Here is a 21,817-nt window from a genome sequence, read left to right on the forward strand (position 1 = left end):
GTTTTAGTTTAGAAAAAACGGTTGGCTCCGAGGCACACGTTACTCGGGAGTAAGCTTGGTGAAGCAACTGTGCAACACTTCGAATGGATTAATCACTACCCTAGGAGGGTTTACTCAGAAGCAAGCCCCATTGCCAGAAACTGAGCTTACTCCCAGGTAAAGGTTCATGCCCAGGCTAGCCTAGATATGTGTGTGTGGGGGGTGATTTTCCGCCCCCCCCACAATGAACTCTGTGCACGTGTGCCCACAGAAAGGACTCTGAGTGCCACCTCTGGCACCCGTGCCATAGGTTTGCCACCACTGTCCTAGGCGAACTGCTCTCAAAGTGCCCCGCCCAGCCCCAGTTCAAGCGTCCAGCTGGTCCTCTCTCTTTGGGACGGGGCTGTTCAGCAGGCGGCGCCTCCTGATTTTTCCCCCCAAAATCTAGGGGGATACTATTTTTGACCCTGCCATCCGCCTTTCTCTCAGGTGCCATCAGAACAACGCTGGGGCTGCTGGTTTCAAACGGATCCTCATGAATTCGTATGATTTTTCCATAGGAATGAAATGAAACCACCATGAAACTGTAGAGCACGTCTTAGTCTACAGGCAGCACCAAAACAATCACGCATCCCACGCCCCGTGGCGCCACAGTGCCACAAAAACCTGCTTGAAAAACATGGATCCTGATGGGTCTGCCTGGTTTTTTCCCTTGGTCACTCCAAACCACAACCACATCACAGATCAAACCCTTTGACACGTGCCTGAACAGGACAAGCCTTCCTCCCACGCTCCGTGGGGCTGCAGTGGCCCATAAACTTTTTGGAAAACATGGATCCGCCTGCTTTTTTCTCTTGGTCCCCCCATAATCACCACCAAATCACAGGCGCCAAAGTGGCGGCAGGGTGGGCGCATGGCAGGGGCATGATTCGGTTGTTAAATTATTAGAATCCCACCACTGTTCAATTTTTACCTGGTCAAATTGGGTCAGACCTGCTGGTGTGATTAGATCTAAGTAAAGCATTTAACATACTCAATCTCAACCTCTCTGCCTTTACGTAGCTTAATTTGTGATACAGCCTTACATTGACTGTGCTCATTTCCTCAAGATCATGCAAAGAAGGTAGCATTAGAAAAAAGAATGTCACCGCAATATGCTGGGTTGTGTGGGATTCTGCGAGGAGCAATCCTCCCTCTGATGTTATTTAATATCTGTATGCACCCTTTTGCCCTGTTGGTTGAGAAGTCTGGGCTGAGTTGTCACCAGCATGCTACAGGTGTCCAGCTGTATCTGGTATTACCTTTAATCAGACCATCATATCTATGAAACTACATACTCTACATGTGACTACTTTTCCCAACATCGTTCTACTCTACATGTGACAACCAAGTGGAAGATCCTGACTTGAAGTCTTTCCGACTGTACACAACCAAACCAGGTCTTTCTCAACCCTGACATTGGCCTAGTGGAGTACTATGTCTAGTTAGACCAGGGCCTTGTGGGATTTATCTCAGTTTTGCATAGCCTATAAAACAGTAATGATTGAGGGCAGCAAGAGTGTTATATTCAGGTGGCTTCTTGTTGGGTTATTTAACTTAATGTTTAGTTCATTAGTGGAATAAGAGACCATGAGACAGTTGATGGTTTTATATAACACAGTTTACTTACTAATAGTAAGGGTGTACATGGAAGAAAGCAAAGAACAGCTTTGCATCCAAATACTAGCTTGATTTATTTATTTATTTATTTATTTATTTCATTTTTCATGAGCCCACATTTTCATGAGCCCACATGGTGCTTATCTAGCAAGGCAGAGATTCACCTCTGGTGGTGATCTCAATAACATGTGCGTCTACCCTCATATGTGACCAAACTCACCAACAGGCCCACTCCCACCCATACAGCACAGATAAAGATTAGAGGAGATTTCAGAATTCCTCTGCCATTTCCTGGACAGTCTTTGTGTAGAAAAAGAGGAAGAGTTGGATTTATATCCCCCCCTTTCTGTCCTGTAAGGTGACTGAAGGTGGCTTACAAACTCCTTTCCCTTCCTCCCTCACAACAAACACCCTGTGAGGTGGGTGGGGCTGAGAGAGCTCCAAAGAACTGTGACCAGCCCAAGGTCACCCAGCTGGCGGGTGTTGGAGTGCACAAGCTAATCTAGTTCAAGAGAAAAGCCTCCATGGCTCCAGTCGCAGAGTGGGGAATCAAACCCGCATCCTCCAGATTAGAGTGCACCATCTCTTAACCACTACACCACACTGGCTCTCTGCTTGGGTCCTGGAGCCTTCCTAGTTTTGTTCTCAATGCATATGGACACAAGTAGAGCAGTCTAGAACAAAGACGGTCCAGGAAATGCCAGATGAATTCTCAGATCTTCTCTGTTCTTTAATCGAAAAAACGTACATAGTTTAAAACAACAATGGCAATGAAAATATACAGGAGGAACACAAGGAATCCTGGAGAAATACACTGGTTCATCCAGGTCCTCCTTCTCTCACACACCGTGAGTAGCCCCCAGTGTGTACAGAAAAGCCAGCACACATGGGATGTACTCACAGCGTGCCTTTCTCAGAGAGACTCAAGGCAGATCACACAGTATGATGTCATGTAACCAATACGATGAGCCATCCAAAAAGTCAGATATTCACAGCATGGTGCCCGTGGTCGCTGTCACACATGTGAACACTTTTCAGAGTTCGTGTCAAGTGTTCAAAGAAATTGGACAGAGCCAAGTGGATTTTCACCCCAGAAAGGGTCCAGATTGGCTATCAACAGTGTTATTATCTTGCGTTTTTAGTTTTTAAAAATGATTTTTTATTTATTTATTTATTTATTTATTTATTTATTTATTTATTTATTTATTTATTTATTTATTTAATATACTGCCCCATCCCCGAGGGGCTCTGGGCGGTGTACAACATAAAATCATATAAAATCATCATAAACATCCATAATTATAATAAAAACAGCAGTCATAATATCCCAAGATGGCGTCCCACCTGAACCTAATCCTCTTAGAGGGAGGAGGGGGGTAATGGGTCCCAATGGTATGGGGGACCCATAGATCTTAATAATGGGTCCCACTAATATTGGGACCTTCAACCTGAGGGGGGGCACACTCAGCTGACTGGTTTCTCCAAAGAGCGCCAGGTGGAATGACAATCTCTAGGTCTTACAGGCCCTGAGGAAATCCCCAAGGTCCTGCAGGGAGCCCAGGACAGCAGTTGGAGGGAAAGTGTTCCCACCAGACAGGAGCCAGAGCTGGTAAGGAGCCCACAATGGCCCGAGTGGAGCTGCCAGCCCAGCATCATTGAGGGGCCAGGGGATTCTCCAGTAGATTGGCCTCCTCATGGCGGCCAGAGGCCGAAGTTGAAACATATGGGGTAATGTGGTCCCGGTTGAAGGTGAGGGTTCCAGTGCCGTGCGATAAAGGCGTTGAAGGTCAAAACCCAAACCTTGAAGATGATTCGGAATTCAACTGGGAGCCAGCGCAGGCTGCACAACACAGGTTGTATGTGATCTCGGAAGGCGCCCCGTGTGAGCAGAAAATGTTGCTTTGGCAGTGAATCCCACAGTTTCATCACTTGTTGAATCCATCCAGAAAATATGCCGTCTCCATATACCACTGCAACCCCTTGCTTAATGTTATAACCACATTTCATGACTTCCCTCAACCATCTGTGCTGTAGAGTGGAGAGTTCCAGTGTCCTTCGCCTTTCCTATGCTCCAACTCTTTTACAGTCTCAGCTGCCCTCTGCCCTCATCTGAATGGACTGATTTCCAATTAGATTCGCAGAGAAGCATGGAGTCATTTGGGACTTTAAAGATCTGCACGTTGAATTTGGACACAAAGTAGGCCAGCAGGCCACATGAATGTTGACAGGTAACCATCCTAACATGATCCCACCATTCCGCCCCTACCAACGGCCAGAATGGCTGATTCATGGCTAATGGACAGACATGAGCTGTGATATGCTGGTGATTTTAGGGAGACTTAGAGCAAAAACCAGGCAGACCCATGAGGGTCCATGTTTTTCAAGCAGGTTTTTGGGCCACTGTGGCGCCACGGAGTGTGGGATGCGTGATTGTTTTATGCAGACATGTGGCAAAGGGCTTGATCTGTGATGTGGTGGTGATTTGGGGGTGATCAAGTGCAAAAATCATGGGGATCCATGTGTTTCAAGCAGGTTTTTGTGGCACTGCGTTGCCAGGGAATGTGGGATGTGTGATTGTTTTGGTGCTGCCTGTAGACTAAGACGTGGTCTATAGTTTTATGGTGGTTTCATTTCATTGCAATCAAAAAATCATATGACTTAATGAGGATTCGTTTGAAATCATCTGGATCCGACTTCATCTCAAACGACCCTCCTCGTCCTCAGCTTCACTCAGTTTTGTTAAAAACTCTCTTCCGGGGGTCTTCCTCTATTCCGGGGGGAGGACTGGAGGGAGGCCCCTCCCAAGCAGATTCGCCCAGGGGGTCTCTCTCCATCTGACTGCGGGATCCCTCCGGCAGGCTACGGGACCCCGAGGGGCCAGATGGGAGCACGGCCGGGGTGGGGGCTCTGCCTGGTACTTGCAGACTGGGGCCCCCAGAACCAGCGCTCCCCCCACCCCCCGGGGTCAGCCGTTGCTGTCAATGCCGTGCTTGTTTCACTCCTGCAGTCCCTCCGTCAAACCACCTTTTAGTTGCGCCCCGCCCTGGCTGCTCCTTGGGGAGCCTCCGTCCAGCCAGGACCAGCCTCGGAGGGTGGGGGGCAGAGGATCCGGCTTCTGCAAGGGGAGGGGCGGCCCTGCAGCCCCTGCCCGGCAGGGTCCGAGGGGGCCGCGCAGGCAGAGGGGGCGGCCAGGCCTCTTTCACGCTCGCTTCTGGGCTCCAGTCGCCGGGAGTTCCGTCTATCTGCGGCTCCCGAAGCTTTCTGGGGCTCCCCTTCCTGGCAACTGCCAGGTCATCGGCCAGGCCTTTTCTCATTGGCTGCCCCGCCCACGGCCAGGACTTGATCCGGCGTCTCTGCCCCGCGGCTCCCTCATAGCTGTCCTGTGGCCGTCTGAAAGGGCGGCAGGAATGGGGGGCCTGGTGGGGCACCTGTGGGGGCTGCTGCTGCTGCTGTTCCTCCTGGGGGCGCACGGTAAGAGACAGACCGGTTGCAGAGCTGGAGGGAGGCGGGAAGCCCCCGCTGTCCTTTTGGGCCCGGGGTGAACGGCTCTCTCGGGGTGGGGGGAATTGTTGGGAACTCAGAAGCACACGAAAGGGCAGCAAAGGGAGGGGTGGGGGACGACAGATTATCTGCTTTGAATGCGGGGAGTCCTCTGAGAAGGAGTGGGTGGGGGCCCCTACTCCCTCCTCCTCCTCTGCCGCCCTCCTGCTGGTGCTGGCGCCGGGCTCAGCCCCAGTCCGGGGGTTCCCAAAGCGCCCCCCTTCTCCTACCAGAGCTCCCTCCGTCCGTGTTTAAGAGGAAGGAGAAGTTGGAGAACCAAAGATCTGAAAAGTTTAAGGGCGAGTAAGGAAATAAGCCCTGTCAGTGTCATCCCGCTCCCTGGCCCCATTTTGGACTCCCCCCTCCCGCCCGTCTCTATTTACCGGGACGAGGGAGGGCTGTCCGTCGGTCCCGAAGTTGAATCCCAGACGCCAGTCCGTCCGTTCCCCCCCCCCCCGCCCCTCATGGGAGAGCTGGCTCAAGGCTGTTTCTCCTCCGACTTGAGAAAGGAGGCGCGGCGCCCCACAAACCGGGGGTGGGGTGGGGATATGTCGCTGCTGCCTGCCTGTCAAGGTCGAGGCACACGATGGTCTCTCTTTGCCCCCAAGCAGGAGAGCGCTGCTGCCTTCCTCGGCCTCCTCTTCCTCTGGAGGGGGGCAGGGCAGCGATCCGGATCCCTCCCCCGGCGCGCAGGGGGGCGGGCGGGGGAGATTCGCTTATGAGTTGGGGGGAACAAGGCTTCCTTCGTCCCACCCCCTCAGGATGAAGCTTGGGGGTCTGCAGGGGAAGGGAGGGGCGGGGGCTTCGCTCGGGCGCCTTCGGAGGGGTCGCTCCCTTCTCGCAGACCACCTGGCACGTGGGGACGGGGCAGGGGGACTCTTGCCTGACGCGTGTCCTCCTCCCTCTTTCCCGGGCCGGTAGCGGAGAAGATGCTGGCGCAGTTCTCCTTCGTGCAGCGGGGGCTGGGCCCGGAGAGGGGCCCCGGCGAGGACGCCTACGACATAGACCGCGAGGAGAAATTCCACGTGGACCAGGAGCGCCGGGAGGTCGTCCGGAGGCTGCCCGAGTTCGAGCACTTCGGCGGCTTCCCCGTCGCCGCCTCGCTGGCGGGCATGGCCGTGCTGCGCTCCAACCTGGACATCCTCATGCGCCGCTCCAACAACACCCCGGCCCAGAACGGTATCCCCCCCATAGGGCAGAAGCCCCCTGGCCCCTTCCCCTACGCCCCCAGCCCCCAGCTGAGAAAGGGCCAGGCGGTATGTGGGGAATTCATTCCCCAAATCCTGGTTTCTGTCCGGTTCTCGAGGTGCCCCCAGATCCGACTTGTCTTTGGCCACATCAATCTCCATTGGAGACCTCAGAAATTAATATAATGACAGCACCCTGTGGCTTGACAGGCAAACAGATATGAAATTGCACGAACAAATTAACAATTTCTATCATTTAGGGATAAATAATAGTGAACATATATATGTATATACAGACAGCACAACTCAATTGTACAAAATCTTCAGTGCTTTTTTAAAGAAAAAAAGCACTCAGAACAGTCACCACCACTAACAGTGCCCAATAGATAAAGGACAGCAAGAAGGTCCAAACTATTAATAAAGCAGGACTTCTTCCTCTCATCTGGTCTGCTGCAGGCCTTTCCTCAACTTGAGCCCGTTAAAAAAAACTCAGGAGGGTGGAGCTCTTGCAGTTGGTAATAAGGAAGCAAGCTGACCAACTGCACATGCTCAGTGAGCTCTTATCCCCTGGGCCCTAACATCCAAACAAAGAACAAATGCTAAAATGGCATGGGTTACACAAAGTTGCTTCTAACCATCCTGTCTCAAGTGGCACCCTCTCCTGAGGACTATCCAGAAAGCCCAGACAGATGGGCCATCGTGGTGTAGTGGTGAAGAGCAGGTGGATTCTAATTTGGAGAACCAGGTTTGATTCCCCACTCCTCCACCCGAGTGGCAGAGGTTTATCTGGTGAACCAGGTGTGTTTCCGCACTCCTACATTCCTGCTGGGTGACCTTGGGCTAGTCACAGTTCTTCAGAACTCTCTCAGCCCCACCTACCTCAGGTGTCTGTTGTGGAGAGAGGAAGGGAACGGAGCTTGTAAGGCTTTGTAAATACATGAATCTTGGGACACCTTGAATTGTCTTACAGAGATTTTCAATCCCGAAGCTCCTCTTCTTCTTCATTCCCTTGGTTGCCAGTGGCAGTCCGGGGTGGCTGACGTAAATTTCTATCCTCAGAACATCCTTTTGAGGTAGGCTAGGCTGAGAATGACCTGGGACCAGCCGTAGCTAGGAAAAATGGAGCCCAGACCAAATCTTAGTCCCGTCCCCCCAATATGGGCAGTTGCCCTCCCCCCCCCCCACGACCAAAGAACGATTTTTTGCACCAGGTAACCATTATAGAACAGTGATGGCGAACCTATGGCACGGGTGCCAGAGGTGACACTCAGTCCTCTCTGTGGGCACGCACAAATAGAGTTCGTCATGTGGGGGGAATCGCCCCCCCATGCTGGGCTAGATTATTAGCATTAAACCTAAGACCTAGTTTTGGGGAAGCAGTATAGGTAACCCTGTTAAGCACTGTTAAACTCCACTGATTTTCATGCAAAGAACTAAAGTGCGATCCTTTACCTGGGAGTAAGCTCGGTTTCTGGCAATGGGTCTTGCTTCTGAGTAAACCCTCCTAGGGTCGTGATTCACCCGTTCGAAGAGTTGCATGGTTGCTTCAAAGCAAAGCCAACTACCACCACCAAGCTTACTCCCAAGTAATGCACACCTCGGACCCAACCATTTTTTAAAAAACTAAAACCTCAGTATTCAGGTTAAATTGCCATGTTGGCACTTTGCAATAGATAGGTGGGTTTTGGGTTGCAGTTTGGGCACTCGGTCTCAAAAAGGTTCACCATCACTGTTATAGAACATGCCCCAACTCACAAATCTAAACACAACAATGTTCCATGCCAAACAGCAGAAGTAAAAAAAATTGACAACATTTTCAACGTGTTTTCAAAATGTTTAACAACTGGTATAACACTTTAAAGTGTTTTAAGTGTCATGTGACTTAAAATGCTTTCAAAATGTTTTATTACTGCTGTGAAAACGTTTTATGGTGTTATATCCAGCACCCCCAATTGCGTTCCCCCCCCAGCATTGGAAACACAGCACAGAGCCAGGAAGGAAAGGAGGGAGGGACAGGACAGGACAGGACAAATTTCAAGTCATGTTTTACGCAGTAGTTGCATTGAATTTTAACACTGACAACATAAGGCATTTACTAACATGAACTCACAGGCTTAAGAAGGCTCCTGGGACCTGCAAGGCTCCCCTTCACACCCACATATCTAAGGATAGGCTGAAGAGCAGGAAGGGGTAAAGTCCCTTCTGAATCACGGTGACCCTATGAATCAACGCCCTCCCAAACATCCTACTGTGAACAGCCTCACTCTTGCAAACAAAGGACCTGTTCTGTTCCCCAAGTAAAACAGTTCTAGGGTGCCCTGTACTCGGCCAGAATAGAGTGGGAGGCTCACAAGGAAAGGTGTAACCGTTCAAAACAAAAGGTTTATTGCTAAAAGAATTGAGACCCTAACTGCTCCCAGAGTCTGACTATAACTTTATGTCCTCATCTATGCACCGTAGACGTAACAGATATTGCAGCCTTCCAGCTCCCTTGGCACCCTAGACTGACTGAGCTAAACAGGGGCATTGCTGGGTAATAAAGGAAGACTGCCTCTAGGGAAATTTCTTAAAGGGACAGGGTCTAACTAAAATTCCCTCCCTTGGAACACTATACAAAAGAACTAAACCCATTATAACTATAGGGGCAGCTGAGACTTAATAAGAAAACAATAAGAGCTTCTCTGGGGGCATGACAGGGCCACAGTTTCCTTTATAGGGTCGATCCATCTCATGTTGGGTCCTCTTCTTTTCCTGCTGCTTTTGACTTTTCCTGGGATTATTGTTTTTTTCCAGTGATCTTTGTCTTCTCACAACTTAGTGGCCAAACTAAAATAGCCTCAGTCATTTTAGCTCCTAGAGACAGCTCAGGATTGATTTATCTAGAACCCACTGATTTGCCTTTTGAGCTGTCCATATGGTATCTGTAGAACTCTCCTGCAAAACCACACGTCACAGGAAACTACTTTCTTCCTTGTCCAACTTTCACATCCATACACTTTCACATCCATACTATTAATTTGAATTAATTTGATCTTGGTTCTGGGGTTTGCTGGGGGGGGGAGGGCAGGAAGGCCTCTGCTGGGACCCCTGAGGGTCCTCCTGGCCTTTTTAAGTGGCGGGAAGGTCTCTGCCTGGATGCCCCGCTGCCTCCCATCCCCCACTTACCTTAGCCGACTGAAGGGGCAGCCTGGCGGGGCGGGCTGAGGGGAGGGGTGTGGGGAGTGATTTTCCGCCCGCCCATGACCAGCTGGCATGCACCGAGGGCATGTGACCCCACATGTCCTCGTGAGCTCTCTGCCCTTCGGACCCACATATCTGCAGGACAGCCCAGCACACTTCCATGGCAGGGGGCACGACTCAAACCCGGGGCTCCCTGATCCTAGGCTGACACCTGGCTGTAATCCCAGTATGGCTTTCAGCACTCAGGGCCAACTAATGGCTGACAGAGTCTCCCTGTCAAAGGATGGGATTCCCCACCCCTCTTTTCCCCCTCTGCCCCAAATGATCATAAGTCTCCTTCCCTCTTCCCATTCTCCTGAGAGATCCTCCCCAGAGGAGGCTGCCTGTTGCCCCTCTTGCTGTCGGGCTGGTGGTTCTCTAGAGCTCGTCCTGTGCCAGGAGGGTCCAGACAGGGCCCGTCCACGCATTGAAATGTCTTCAAATGTCCATGGAAGGAGTGGGGTGTCCTTCCTTCCCCTTTAGTGGGCACAGATTCCACTCTAGAATCCTTTGGGGGCTCTTGAGGTAGGATCCAGACCTCCAACGCAAATTCTTCTCTGTCTCCCCCCCCACCCCTCACCTAGTCCCCCCAAAGGTGACGCTGTACCCGAAGAACTCAGCGGTCCTGGGGGAGCCCAACCTTCTCATCTGCCTGGCGGATGGCTTCTTTCCCGCGGCAATCAACCTGACCTGGGTGAAGAACGGGGAGGTGGTGAAGCCTGCGGATGAGACGGACTTCTTCCCCAACACGGACAACTCCTTCCGCAGGTTCTCCTACCTGGCCTTCATCCCCAATGCCGAGGACATCTACTACTGCCGCGTGGAGCACTGGGGCCTGGCCCAGCCCCTCACCAAGGAGTGGAGTAAGGAGCGGGACCGCGGGAGGTAGCAATCAGGGCCAGTGGGCATGGGGGGAGGGGTCCTCAGTGGACCACAAAAGCATCACTTGGTGACTCCCACATGTGGAGCAGGAGCAATAAAGAAGGTCAAGTCCTCCAGGTAGAACAGTCCGGGGTAGGGGCAATTCCCTTTACTTGAAGGTAGAAGAAACCAGCAACTTGGGGGAAGAGGCTCTGGGATCATAGTTCTTGAGGGTTTTTGAGGTCAAAAGGGGGAAGGATTTTATTTGTTTGTTTATTTTATTTACATTCCAACCTTCTCACAGAGATTCAAGGCAGATTACACACAGTGAGTCAGCACTTAGGAAAGTAGAAGTCTGGATCCAACCAGAAAGAACGGAAGCAGAGCAGAAGTATTCACACGACACTTTAAGCTGTACAGAAACTACGTCAAATAGGATCCCATTTGCAGTCAGCTATTCAGAGTAGACACTACAGTACCAATCATTTATCCAAGCAAGTCTGTGGACCATTTAGTATTCAGTTTTTGCATTGTTTGTAGGAAGCCTTCTCAGACAGGCCATTCCATTAATAACAGATGATGATGATGATGATGATGATGATGATGATGATGATGATGATGATGATGATGATGATGATGATGATGATGATGATGATGGTGGTGGTGGTGGTGGTGGTGGTGGTGGTGGTGGTGGTGGTGGTGATGATGATGATGATGATGATGATGATGATGATGATGATGATGATGGTGGTGGTGGTGGTGGTGGTGGTGGTGGTGGTGGTGGTGGTGGTGGTAGATTTCACAGCTGCCAGATCTTTAGCTGGTTGTTGGCCTTCATTACATTTCTCGAAGCCCCAATCGGAGGCCTAGGGAATGTAATACGTAGTATTCGGTATGATCCTGTTGTATTGCCTCTGAATTTGACAGATGTTGTTATTATTATTGTTATTATTGTTATTATTGTTATTATTGTTATTATTGTTATTATTATTATTATTATTATTATTATTATTATTATTATTATTATTGTAGATTTCACAGCTGCCAGATCTTTAGCTGGTTGTTGGCCTTCATTACAATTTGAGCCTCACCCAGAGGCCTAGGAAGTTGTAGTGTATCGGCGTAGTATTCATTCCGATCCCAGCTTGGGCTGCACCTTCTGAATACTGACAGATGTTGTTATTATTATTGTGTATTGTTGTGTTATTATTATTATTGTTGTTGTTATTATTATTATTATTATTATTATTATTATTATTATTATTATTACATTACACAGATTTCCTGCAGATCTTTAGCTGGTTGTTGGCCTTCATTACAATTTAGTACACAGGGGGGAGCTGAGAGTTAGCCAGTGTATCGGTAGTATTAAGTCGGATCCTAGCAGGTAGCTGAATTTAACAGATGTTAATTTTGTCAATTCAAAGATGTTTCAAGTGCTGCCCTAGTGTTTTTGGGATGGCGCCCAGCGTGCCGACTACCACTGCAATGACCTCAGCTGGTTTGTGCCATAGACGCTGAAGCTCGTTTTTTCTTGTCCTCGATCACGGTGATGTCTGGTGTATTGTGTTTCAACACTTTGTCCGTTTGGATTCGAAAGTCCCACAGGATCTTGACCTTCTCATTTTCCATTACTTTCTCTGGACAATGTTCCCACCAGTTATTAGCTGTTCTTATGTTGTCATTCTTGCATAAATTCCAGTGGATCATCTTGGCCACTGAGTTGTGTCTCTCTTTGTATTCAGTCTGGGCAATCTTTTTGCAGCAGCTGAGGACATGATCTACAGTTTCATCAGCTTCTCTGCACAATCTGCATTTTGCATCATCTGAGGATTTTTCGATTTTGGCCTTGATTGAATTTGTTCTAATGGCTTGCTCTTAAGCGGCTAAAATCAGGGATTCAGTTTCCTTTTTCAGAGTTCCAGTTGTTAACCACAGCCAGGTCTTTTCGTTATCCACCTTGTCTTTGATCTTCTCCAGAAATTGGCCATGCAGTGCTTTTTTGTTGTGCCAGCTTTCGGTCCTCATTTTAAACACATTTTTTTCTGTATTCTTGTTTGGTTTTCTGGGTCTGCAGCAAATGTCTGTTCTTGACTTTCCTTCACATAATCAGCCAGTGCATGCTTCTCCTCTTGCACTGTTTGCTGTACTTGCAGTAAGCCCCTGCCACCAGATCTCCGGGGAAGGTAAAATCTATCAGTATCATGGCGTGGGTGTAAGGCATGGTGCATTGTCATAAGCTTCCGAGTTTTTCTATCCAATGCTTTCAACTCAGTCTGTGTCCAGTTGATGATTCCCGCAGTGTACCTGATGATGGGTATGGTCCAGGTGTTGATGGCCTTGATGGAATTCCCGCCGTTTAATTTAGATTTCAAAATTTTCCTGACCCTCTGGGTGTACTGTCTGCTGACAACAGTCTTCACTTGCCCGTGCTTGATGTTATCCAGCTGCAAAATGCCCAGGTATTTATTAGCTGCCTCTTGGTTGCACTTGATGAGTTGGCCATCAGGCATTTCAATCCCATCACTCTCGGTGATCTTGCCCCTCTTTATTGCCACAGTAGCGCCCTTTTCCAGGCCAAACTCCATCGAAATGTCTGTGCTGAATATTCGGACTGCGTTTACTAGTGACTGGATTTCTGTGTCTGATTTCCCATACAGATTCAAGTCATCCATGTACATCAAATGTGAGATTTTTTCTGAGTCTTTGGCCATTTGATAGCCCAACTTTGTTTTCTTTAAAATTACTGTTAGTGGGATCATGGCAATGATAAAGGGTAAAACTGATAGTGGAACACCTTGGAAAAGGCCTTGCTTCATGTTGGCTGTTCCGAAGTTTGCATTTCCGGCTGTCAGTTCAGTTTTCCACTGTGCCGATCGCTTTTTCAGTGAATACTTTCGAATATTTTTACTGATGCCAATTGTTTCCAGGCATTTCATGATCCAACCTTTATGGGCAGTGAGTCAAATGCCTTCTTGTAATCGATCCAGACCCATATGCAAATTCGTTCTTCGATTCTTGCAGTTCTCCATTATCATTTTTTATCTATCAGGAGTTGAACTTCTTTGTGTGCCCTTTCTGCTCCCCTTCTTTTGTTGTTCCCTTTTGCTCCACTGGCAGGATGCTATTTTGCTTCCCAAAGTAGTCCACGGATGTTATCTGCTATTATGCCAGTGAGCAGTTTGAGCATCGTGGGTAAACATGTTATTGGCCTGTAGTTTCCAGGTGTTGCTCCTTTGGCTGGATCTTTCTGAATCAAGTATGTTTGGCAGCCTGTAGTTTCCAGGTGTTGCTCCTTTGGTTGGATCTTTCTGAATCAAGTATGTCTGGCAGCTGTAAAATCTACCATAATAATAATGATAATAGCCACACTATGGCATTCTGCACCAACTGGAGCTGAATTGTGTCTGAGGAGAGCCCAGTGTACAGTGAATTACAGTAGTCCAGTCTCAGCTTTGCTGTGGAGTGGATCTAGGTGGTTAGGTCAGCTGTAGCAAGGTTGTGAAGGCCACTCTTAGAGACGCCATCTTGGGATCCCACCAGCTTTTACCCAGTGCCCAGTCTTTCGTTTCTGGGCAAAGTAGTTGAAACAGCAACAGTGTCCGTGTTCCAGACATTTGCTCCAGTTCCTCAGGGTCTAAGAGAGAGCTGTTCCTCCAGGTCTATGTCTGAGGAGAGCAGTGGTTTCCCTCCGGCTTTCCTCCCTCCCTCTCCCATTCTTTTCCTTCTCTGTTTTCCCTAAGGTTTTTTAAAATTGTTATTCCCTTTATATTAAGTTCTAGCTGTTTTTTTCCCCCCTTCTCTGTTCCCCCTCTTATATCACCACCATCATTGGTCCCGTACATGTTTTGGCACCGTCAAGATCTTTTAAAGTTGGTAAATCTGATAATAATAACTGTAATTATGTATTTTAAACTGGGACCCTGAGAAGGGAAGTGGGCCCGGCAGTGGGCCCGACCCCCACACCGTAAACTGCCTTGAGCTTGACGGGTCAGGAAAGGGAGGGCCAGAAACCCAGCAAACAAACAAACAAACACTGGCCATCTTACTAGCTCAGCTGATTGGGAAGAAGAAGACTTTATTTTGCAGCTGATTTATCTTCCTTCTCCAGTAGTAAAGCTGGATCCAGAAGGACTCCAAGGTTTTAACTGAGCCAGCAAGAGTCAGATGCAAGACCCAAGGGGGGGGATCACAGTGGAGGAGAAGCTGGGCCCAGCCCCACTTCCTGCTTCTGCTGACCCACCTTCCTTTCTCAGACGCCGACAGTGCTGAGCCCCTCCCAGAGACAAAGGCGAACGTGGTGTGCGGCCTGGGCCTGGTTGTGTGCATCACGGGCATCATCGTGGGCATCGTCTTCATCATGAAGATCCGGCGGTTGAATGCAGCCAACGTACGCCGGAGGCCCATGTGAGTCCAGCCTGCAGCCAGCAGGCCCAAAGACTGGGGAGGGGGGGATGTCTCAGGCTGCCAAGCTTGATGGGTGGGAGTGGGGGACCCTCCCTGTTATTGAGGGGTGCCAGAAATGGGTGAGGAGGGTGGACAGGAAGGGGTGGGGCAGGAAAGAAGATCTCTGTGTCATAGCTGGAGGAGGGGCTTGAAGTGGCGTAGTGGCTAAGAGCAGGTGCACTCTGATCTGGAGGAACCGGGTTTGATTCCCCGCTCTGCCGCCTGAGCTGTGGAGGCTTATCTGGGGAATTCAGATTAGCCTGTGCACTCCCCCACACGCCAGCTGGGTGACCTTGGGCTAGTCACAGCTTCTCGGAGCTCTCTCAGCCCCACCCACCTCACAGGGTGTTTGTTGTGAGGGGGGAAGGGCAAGGAGATTGTCAGCCCCTTTGAGTCTCCTACAGGAGAGGAAGGGGGATATAAATGTTTGTGTGTGGGGGAGTGGGTGGGGGTCTGGCTGCAGGGGATGCTCTGGAAGGCTCCTCTTTGGGGAATGTCTTTGGCCAGGTACATTCTATTTCACCTGCCCTGTCGTCTTCCATTCCAGGTAATCAAAGGCGGATGTGCCGCTCCCTCCCTGCTGAGATCTGCGGCTGCCTCTTCCTCCACTTGCATCCTTCGTGCCTCCTTCCTTGGCAAAACCTTTCCTCCTGGGGGGGGCACTCTCCTGATCCCCCAACACCCTCTGATGTGGCCCTTCCCACCAATATGGCTCCCACACTGAAATGGCCCAGCACGGGGAAAGCTGGGGAAAGAAGTAGAATAGCCCCGCGACACAGCCATGCCTTCCCAGAGACAGACAATCTGCCCCCCACCCCCCGCCAAGAGCTGCTAGCACCAGCCCCCAGTGGGCTCATAGAAATCCCTTATATTTTTGCTTTGATCAAGGGAGACCCCTATCTCTTGTGTGACCATTGACAGCCAGAGCAGTTTCCATTCCTGATGCTCCAGCATCTCTTCCCAAGGGACTGCCTTTCTTTGCATGCCCAAGGGTGTGTGGGGGGTGTTGTCTCTCAGCCTACTTCTGGGTCCAGAGGATCTCTGGAAAGAACCGGCTTGGAACCACACCCTGGAGTATACTGGGCACTCGATTTCTACCCTGTCAGGTATTTGGAGAGAGCCTGCCATGCTCCAGAGCATCCCACTATTGTCTTAGATCTCCCTGTTTGTGGTCAGTGAAGAAGGACAGCTGACTGAGCCACCTTTGGACTGGCTCTTCTCCTGTTAACAGCAGCCTGACAGGCAGAAGTCATACAGGTGAATCTTTTCTTGGCATAGAGGTAAAGTGATGGAGGGGCTGTATCTCATAAGAACATAAGAACGAGCCTGCTGGATCAGACCAGAGTCCATCTAGTCCAGCTCTCTGCTACTCGCAGCGGCCCACCAGGTTCCTCCTCCCGGAGTCCTTCAACCTAAGTCCAGTTAAAAGCATATAGTGGATAAATTCAGGGGGGTCGCCATGTTGGCCTGAAGAAGCAGATTCCAGCCGCACTTTTGAGACCAATCAAGTTTTATTTGTGGCAGAAGCTTGGTAGAATTCTTGGGGAGCCAGCGTGCTGCAGTGGTTAAGAGCAGGTGGATTCTAATCTGGAAAACCAGGTTTGATTCTCCACTCCTCCACCTGAGTGGCGGAGGCTTAACTGGTGAACCTCCTGCTGCGTGACCTTGGACTAGTCACAGTTCTCTCAGAACTCTTTCAGTCCCACCTACGTAACGAAGTGTCTGTTGTGGGGAGAGGAAGGGAAAGGAGCTTGTAAGCTGCCTTGAGTCTCCTTATAGGAGAGAAAGGTGGGTATAAGGTGGGGTATAAATCCAAACTCTCCTTCTTCTTCTACTTCTTTTGTGTGCATCTGCACTGAGGCCACCGGACCAAAACTTTTTTCATTTAATAGGAGTTAGAGAAAACTTTCTGAGTTGGGAGTATGACTCACAGGAGCTCCATCGGCTCAATTTCTTTGCTGTTGAGGGCTCTCAGGAGTGGTGAGATCAGTGGAAAATGAATCCCCCTCAGGAGAGATCTCCAGGGAAAGTCACTGCCAGCGAGGGAGAGAACCACCTGATCCCTCCACCCAGGTGTGGGCAGGCGGTGAAGTCATCAGGAGATTTTGTGCTCATAAAATTCGCACGGTGCTCACGGTGCACCAACAGCTCCTCATCCCATAATAATCATGGCTTGGGGTCCCCTTCAGTGGTCTCCGGAATGAACCTAAAGCTTCCTATAGAGCAAATCCCCCACCCCTGACACTTTTATGAGACTGAGGTAAAGGGTGGGGAATAAATATAAGTAAATAAATATGCTGGCTGGATGGCCACCTGTCAGGGGTGCTTTGATTGTGTGTTCCTGCATGGCAGGGGGTTGGACTGGATGGCCCTTGGGGGTCTCTTCCAACTCCATGATTCTATGATTAAGACTGTGGAAGCAATTGGGGAGTGATTTTGCTATATAAATATGCTCTGGGTGAGGCCCCTCCATGGCAATACCCCATTCCAGCATTTCCATATGATCACTTTTCTGGAACAGAAATAAATTGGATCCTTGTATTGTCCAAATGCTTCTGAGTCTTGTTGCTTTGTTTTACGGCATGGATGTTGCAGAACCAAAAACATAGGAGGGGCCACGAAGGTGTAGCCAGACCTTCCTCATCTCCTGTGTGCCAGCAGACATGCGTCTGTCATTGAGTATATAAGGCTGGAAATAAGATAATCAGTGTGTTGTAGCAGTTCAGGTGTCAGACTGGGAGACCCAGATTCGAAACCCCAGCGTGGTGTAGTGGTTAAGAGCAGGTGGATTCTCATCTGGAGAGCTGGGTTTGATTCCTCTGCCTGAGTGGCAGAGGCTTATCTGGTGAACCAGATGTGTTTCTGCACTCCTACATTCCTGCTGGCTGACCTTGGGCTAGCGCCGCTAGTCACCGTTCTCTCAGAACTCTCTCTACCTTGCAGGGTGTCTGTTGTGGGGAGAGGAAGGGAATTCGTAAGCCACCTTGAGTCTCCTTACAGGAGAGAAAGGTGGGGGTATAAATCCAAATGCTGCTGCTGCTGCTGCTTCTCTGCCACAAAAACTTGGTGGGTGGCCTCAGGCCACTCTTACACTCTTAGCCACGACCACTGAGGAATCCCAGTGGCATAACACAGAGACAGGCTGTGGCAAACCACCCCACTCAGTGCCCCACATCTTCAAAATCCTGTGGGGTTGCCAGAGGCCAGCTGTGACTCAGTGACAAAATACTACTATTAGTAATAAGGCTGGAAGACAACCTTGACTCTGGAGAGAGTGCTTACTTTGTTCCTTTAGGCTAGGATATTCTGATTCCCTTGATTCTTTAGCCTTCCATGTCCTACAATCATCCTTAAACTGGTGGCCAGTTTTAAAACTCATATTTTTAGATCAGCTCTGCCTATCCCAAACAGATACCCTTGGCATCTATTGCAAATAGCATGGGGTGTGTGTGTGTGTGTGTGTGTGTGTGTGTGTGTGTGTGTCTTGAAATAGCCTGAGCTGTTCTGAGTCCCTTCATTTTTGGCCTTGGAAGTCCCATAATTATCCTGAAATCAGTGTTGCAACCTCAGCTTCCTCTTCAAATAGCAGTAGCTGCGGTTACAGAGATCTGAATATGCTATTAGACCGGTCTCGTTGTCCCTTCTTTTCCTTGGGCCTGATGGTGAACTTGGTGCCCAATTTTCAAACGCTGGCTGGCTCCATGTTCTGATGAGCTCTGCCTGTCGCCAAAAGGGAAACTGAACGTTCATTACAAATAGCATGGGGGAGATCTGGAAATAATGTGGACCAAGGTGTTTTCGTCCCCTTCCTTTTTTGGCAGTTCAAATGCCACAATTGTCCTGCAGTGAGTGGACAGATTTGAGAGACCTGGCCTTCCTTTCTGCTTAATGATGGCACCCACAGACAGACAATCTTACCTTCCATTGGAAACAGCAAATGGAGTTGCCATAGCCCTGGTAAGGATGTTCCGATTCCCTTCATTTCTGGCCCTGCAACTCCCTTGGTCATCCTGGAGCTGGTGACAAAGTTTTCAATGCCTGGCTTTGAATATGGATGAGTTCTGCCTGCCACAGACAACTTCAGCTTCCATTGCAAATAGCTTGGGGGGGGGGGGGGGGGGGGCTTCTCTAAGTAGTGTTCTCTTTCTCTCTCTCTCTCTCTCTCACACACACACACACACACACCCCATCTGGTCTTACATGCATGATGCGTGTATACCTGCATATCTGCCATCCCAAATTACAAACCTTAGCATGTCATGTAACCAGCACCTTGGGTCCCCCTGCTAAGGCTGCCTCTGAGCTAGTGCAAAGGGCAGAGCTTTCCCATTGCTATAGCCTCCCCCTCCCCAGTACACGTGTGGTTTAGCACATGCAAGTGGCTGAGCGTGTGGGAAGGAGTTGAAACAGGAAAGAAAAGAGCCGACGTGGCCTAGTGGTTAAGAGTGGTGGGCTCTTATCTGGTGAACTGGATTTGCTTCCCCAACTCCTCCACATGAAGCCTGCTGGGTGACTTTGGGCCGGCCACCGTTCTCCCAGAACTCTCTCAGCCTGTCAGGACCAAGGCCTGAATGGGATCTGTATTCAAAGGGGTGTTGTTTGATGCCGGTTGATTGATACGCGCACTGACTGATATATGGAAGGGTCTCTTCCTTTCCATCCTGTTCCTTTCTTCTTGATCTTTACAGCTTCACACTGGTCAGAGATAACTAGGCACAACCCTGGGAAGTCTCCCAGCCCCTGACCACAGGATGCTCCTTGTGTGTGTGTGTGTGTGGGGGGGGACGAGCATGTGGCATACCTTCCTCTCCTGCGACCTTGAGGTGCCCATCTCTCCTGAAACAAGCCTTTTAACACTTTTGGTGGGAGAACAGGAGGGTGGTTGAGTGGAGATATAACAACCGAGGAAAGCCAGGATCCCTCCAGAACGGGCTTTCTCAAGCTGGGGACTTGCTGCCTTCAACAAACACTTCTGATCAAGGATCCAGAGTCCGTTCAAGGCCCGAGACCTAACGCAGCCCCGCCTATCTCATGTGGGTGTCTGTTATGGGGAGGAGAAGGGATGGAGTTTATGAGCTTTGAGTTCTTGTGGTGGAGAAAGTAGAACAGAAATCCAGACTCCTCCTCCTCCTCTTCATCTTTTTTATTACTAAAGACTAAGCCCAAGCACAGAAATGGGAAATAGTTGCCAAGTCTAGTAGTTACAGACCTAAGAAAAGCAACATTAAAAACTCAGAGGTGAGTGCCTCTGAGCTGGCACAGAGTGCCTCACCCATGCCAGAACTTATGATTTGGCAGAGAACTTTTGCTATCATCTTTCTGTTCTATGAATTTGTGCTCGCCTGAGTCCTCCTCGCCTGTGCTATTGTGCCACAGTTTGCCAGCAACTGATGATGCCGTCCGGTCCCTGGAAGCTGATTGGGTGGGAGGGGGCCAAGAGTCTGGCTGGGGCAGGCTGCTCTTGAGAAAGTGTTTCTCTGCCTGGGAAGGAGGTGGCTGCTGCATAGAGCCAGAAGGACAGAGAGGGGGTGGGGGAAATCCACAACAGAGAAAGTGGCCCCTTGTTTGTCCATTCGAGGAACTTCCACTTTCTTTTTCCTTTGAAAAGAAGCACAGAGTCAGGCTTCGGCTGGGCTTTGCTTGTCATGAGAAGCCAGCAAAAGCTGACTGGGAGACACTTTCCGTGGCTTCATTTTTCCTTCCAGAACCTCAGAGAACTCTCCCGTTACCACCAGTCTCCCAACAGAGTGGCTTCTCATCCATCCATCCATTTATTTATTTTTCAACTAAAACATGTATCTCCAGCCTTTCCTCGTGGTTCCAGGTGGCTGACAATAATAGCTGAAAACCTCCCCAGCTGAACCCAAATATAAAATAACAAACCCCAAATATCTCCACCCTTCCCCCATTCCACACCTCTGAGCAGGGGCTGGAAAAACCAATGAGGAGCAGATGATTTAATCTCCAGGTAAACCCTCCAAGGGACAGCAAGCGGGCCACAGTGGTTAAGAGAAGTGTGCTTGCACGTAGGTAAGGGGGGGGGTTCTCGGGTTTGAACCCCCCCATTCATGTCCGAAGCTCCGCCCACCCGTTTGTGGGTTTTTAAAACATTTTATTGCTTTTTTCGATTTTGGCCTGCAGGGGGCGCATTGTTTGGGCTAGCAGCACCAAACTTTCAGGGATTGTTTGGGGGACTCTCCTGATGATACTACCTGGGTTTGGTGAGGTTCGGTTCAGGGGGTCCAAAGTTATGGACTCCCAAAGGGGGTGCCCCATCCTCCATTGTTTCCAATGGGAGCTAATAGCATAGATGGGGGCTACACCTTTGAGGGTCCATAACTTTGGACCCCCTGAACCGAAATTCACCAAACCTGGGGTGTATTATCATGAGAGTCTCTTACTGATACCACCCAGGTTTTGTGAAGTTTGGTCCAGGGGGTCCAAAGCTATGGGACTCCCAAAGGGAGTCTGCCCCCATCCCTCCATTGTTTTGAAGAGGAGCTAATAGAAGATGGGGGCTACACCTTTGAGGTCCATAACTTTGGACCACCTGAACCAAACTTCACCAAACCTAGGTGGTAATCAGAGACTCCTACAGATACCCTGAAAGTTTGGTGCTTCTAGCTTAACAATTGCACCCCTGACAGCAGGCACCCCCCAAATTTCCCCAGATTCTCGTTTTAAATCCACCCTCTTTGGCATGGATTTAAAGGGAGAATCTGAGGTCCTCAGTTTAGAAGAAGAAGAAGAGTTTGGATTTATATCCCCCCTTTCTCTTCTGTAAGAGACTCAAAGGGGCTTACAATCTCCTTGCCCTTCCCACCTCACAACACACACCCTGAGAGGTGGGTGGGGCTGAGAGAGCTCCGAAAAGCTGTGACTAGCCCAAGGTCACCCAGCTGGCATGTGTGGGAGTGCACAGGCTA

The 21,817-nt window shown here is 49.8% G+C and overlaps 2 protein-coding genes across 2 annotated transcripts in view; both read left to right on the plus strand.

Moving 5' to 3' along the window:
- Positions 1-16,557, plus strand: part of LOC125428827 (mamu class II histocompatibility antigen, DR alpha chain-like) — a 75,877-nt gene extending 59,320 nt beyond the window's left edge. The window contains exon 5 of the transcript XR_007243873.1: positions 16,279-16,557. The gene's annotated coding sequence lies outside the window, so the exon portion shown is untranslated. The remainder of the gene's footprint in view (positions 1-16,278) is intronic.
- On the plus strand, positions 5,024-16,282 carry LOC125428908 (mamu class II histocompatibility antigen, DR alpha chain-like). The gene is made up of 5 exons (XM_048489617.1): positions 5,024-5,109; positions 6,100-6,357; positions 10,169-10,447; positions 14,702-14,852; positions 15,439-16,282. Exons 1-5 carry the CDS (start codon positions 5,046-5,048, stop codon positions 15,440-15,442), a joined length of 756 nt encoding a protein of 251 aa, XP_048345574.1. The 5' UTR covers positions 5,024-5,045; the 3' UTR covers positions 15,443-16,282.
- Positions 16,558-21,817: the final 5,260 nt, after the last annotated feature.

Source organism: Sphaerodactylus townsendi, linkage group LG03 (genome assembly GCF_021028975.2).
Source record: "Sphaerodactylus townsendi isolate TG3544 linkage group LG03, MPM_Stown_v2.3, whole genome shotgun sequence".
Classification (NCBI taxonomy): Eukaryota; Metazoa; Chordata; class Lepidosauria; order Squamata; family Sphaerodactylidae; genus Sphaerodactylus; species Sphaerodactylus townsendi.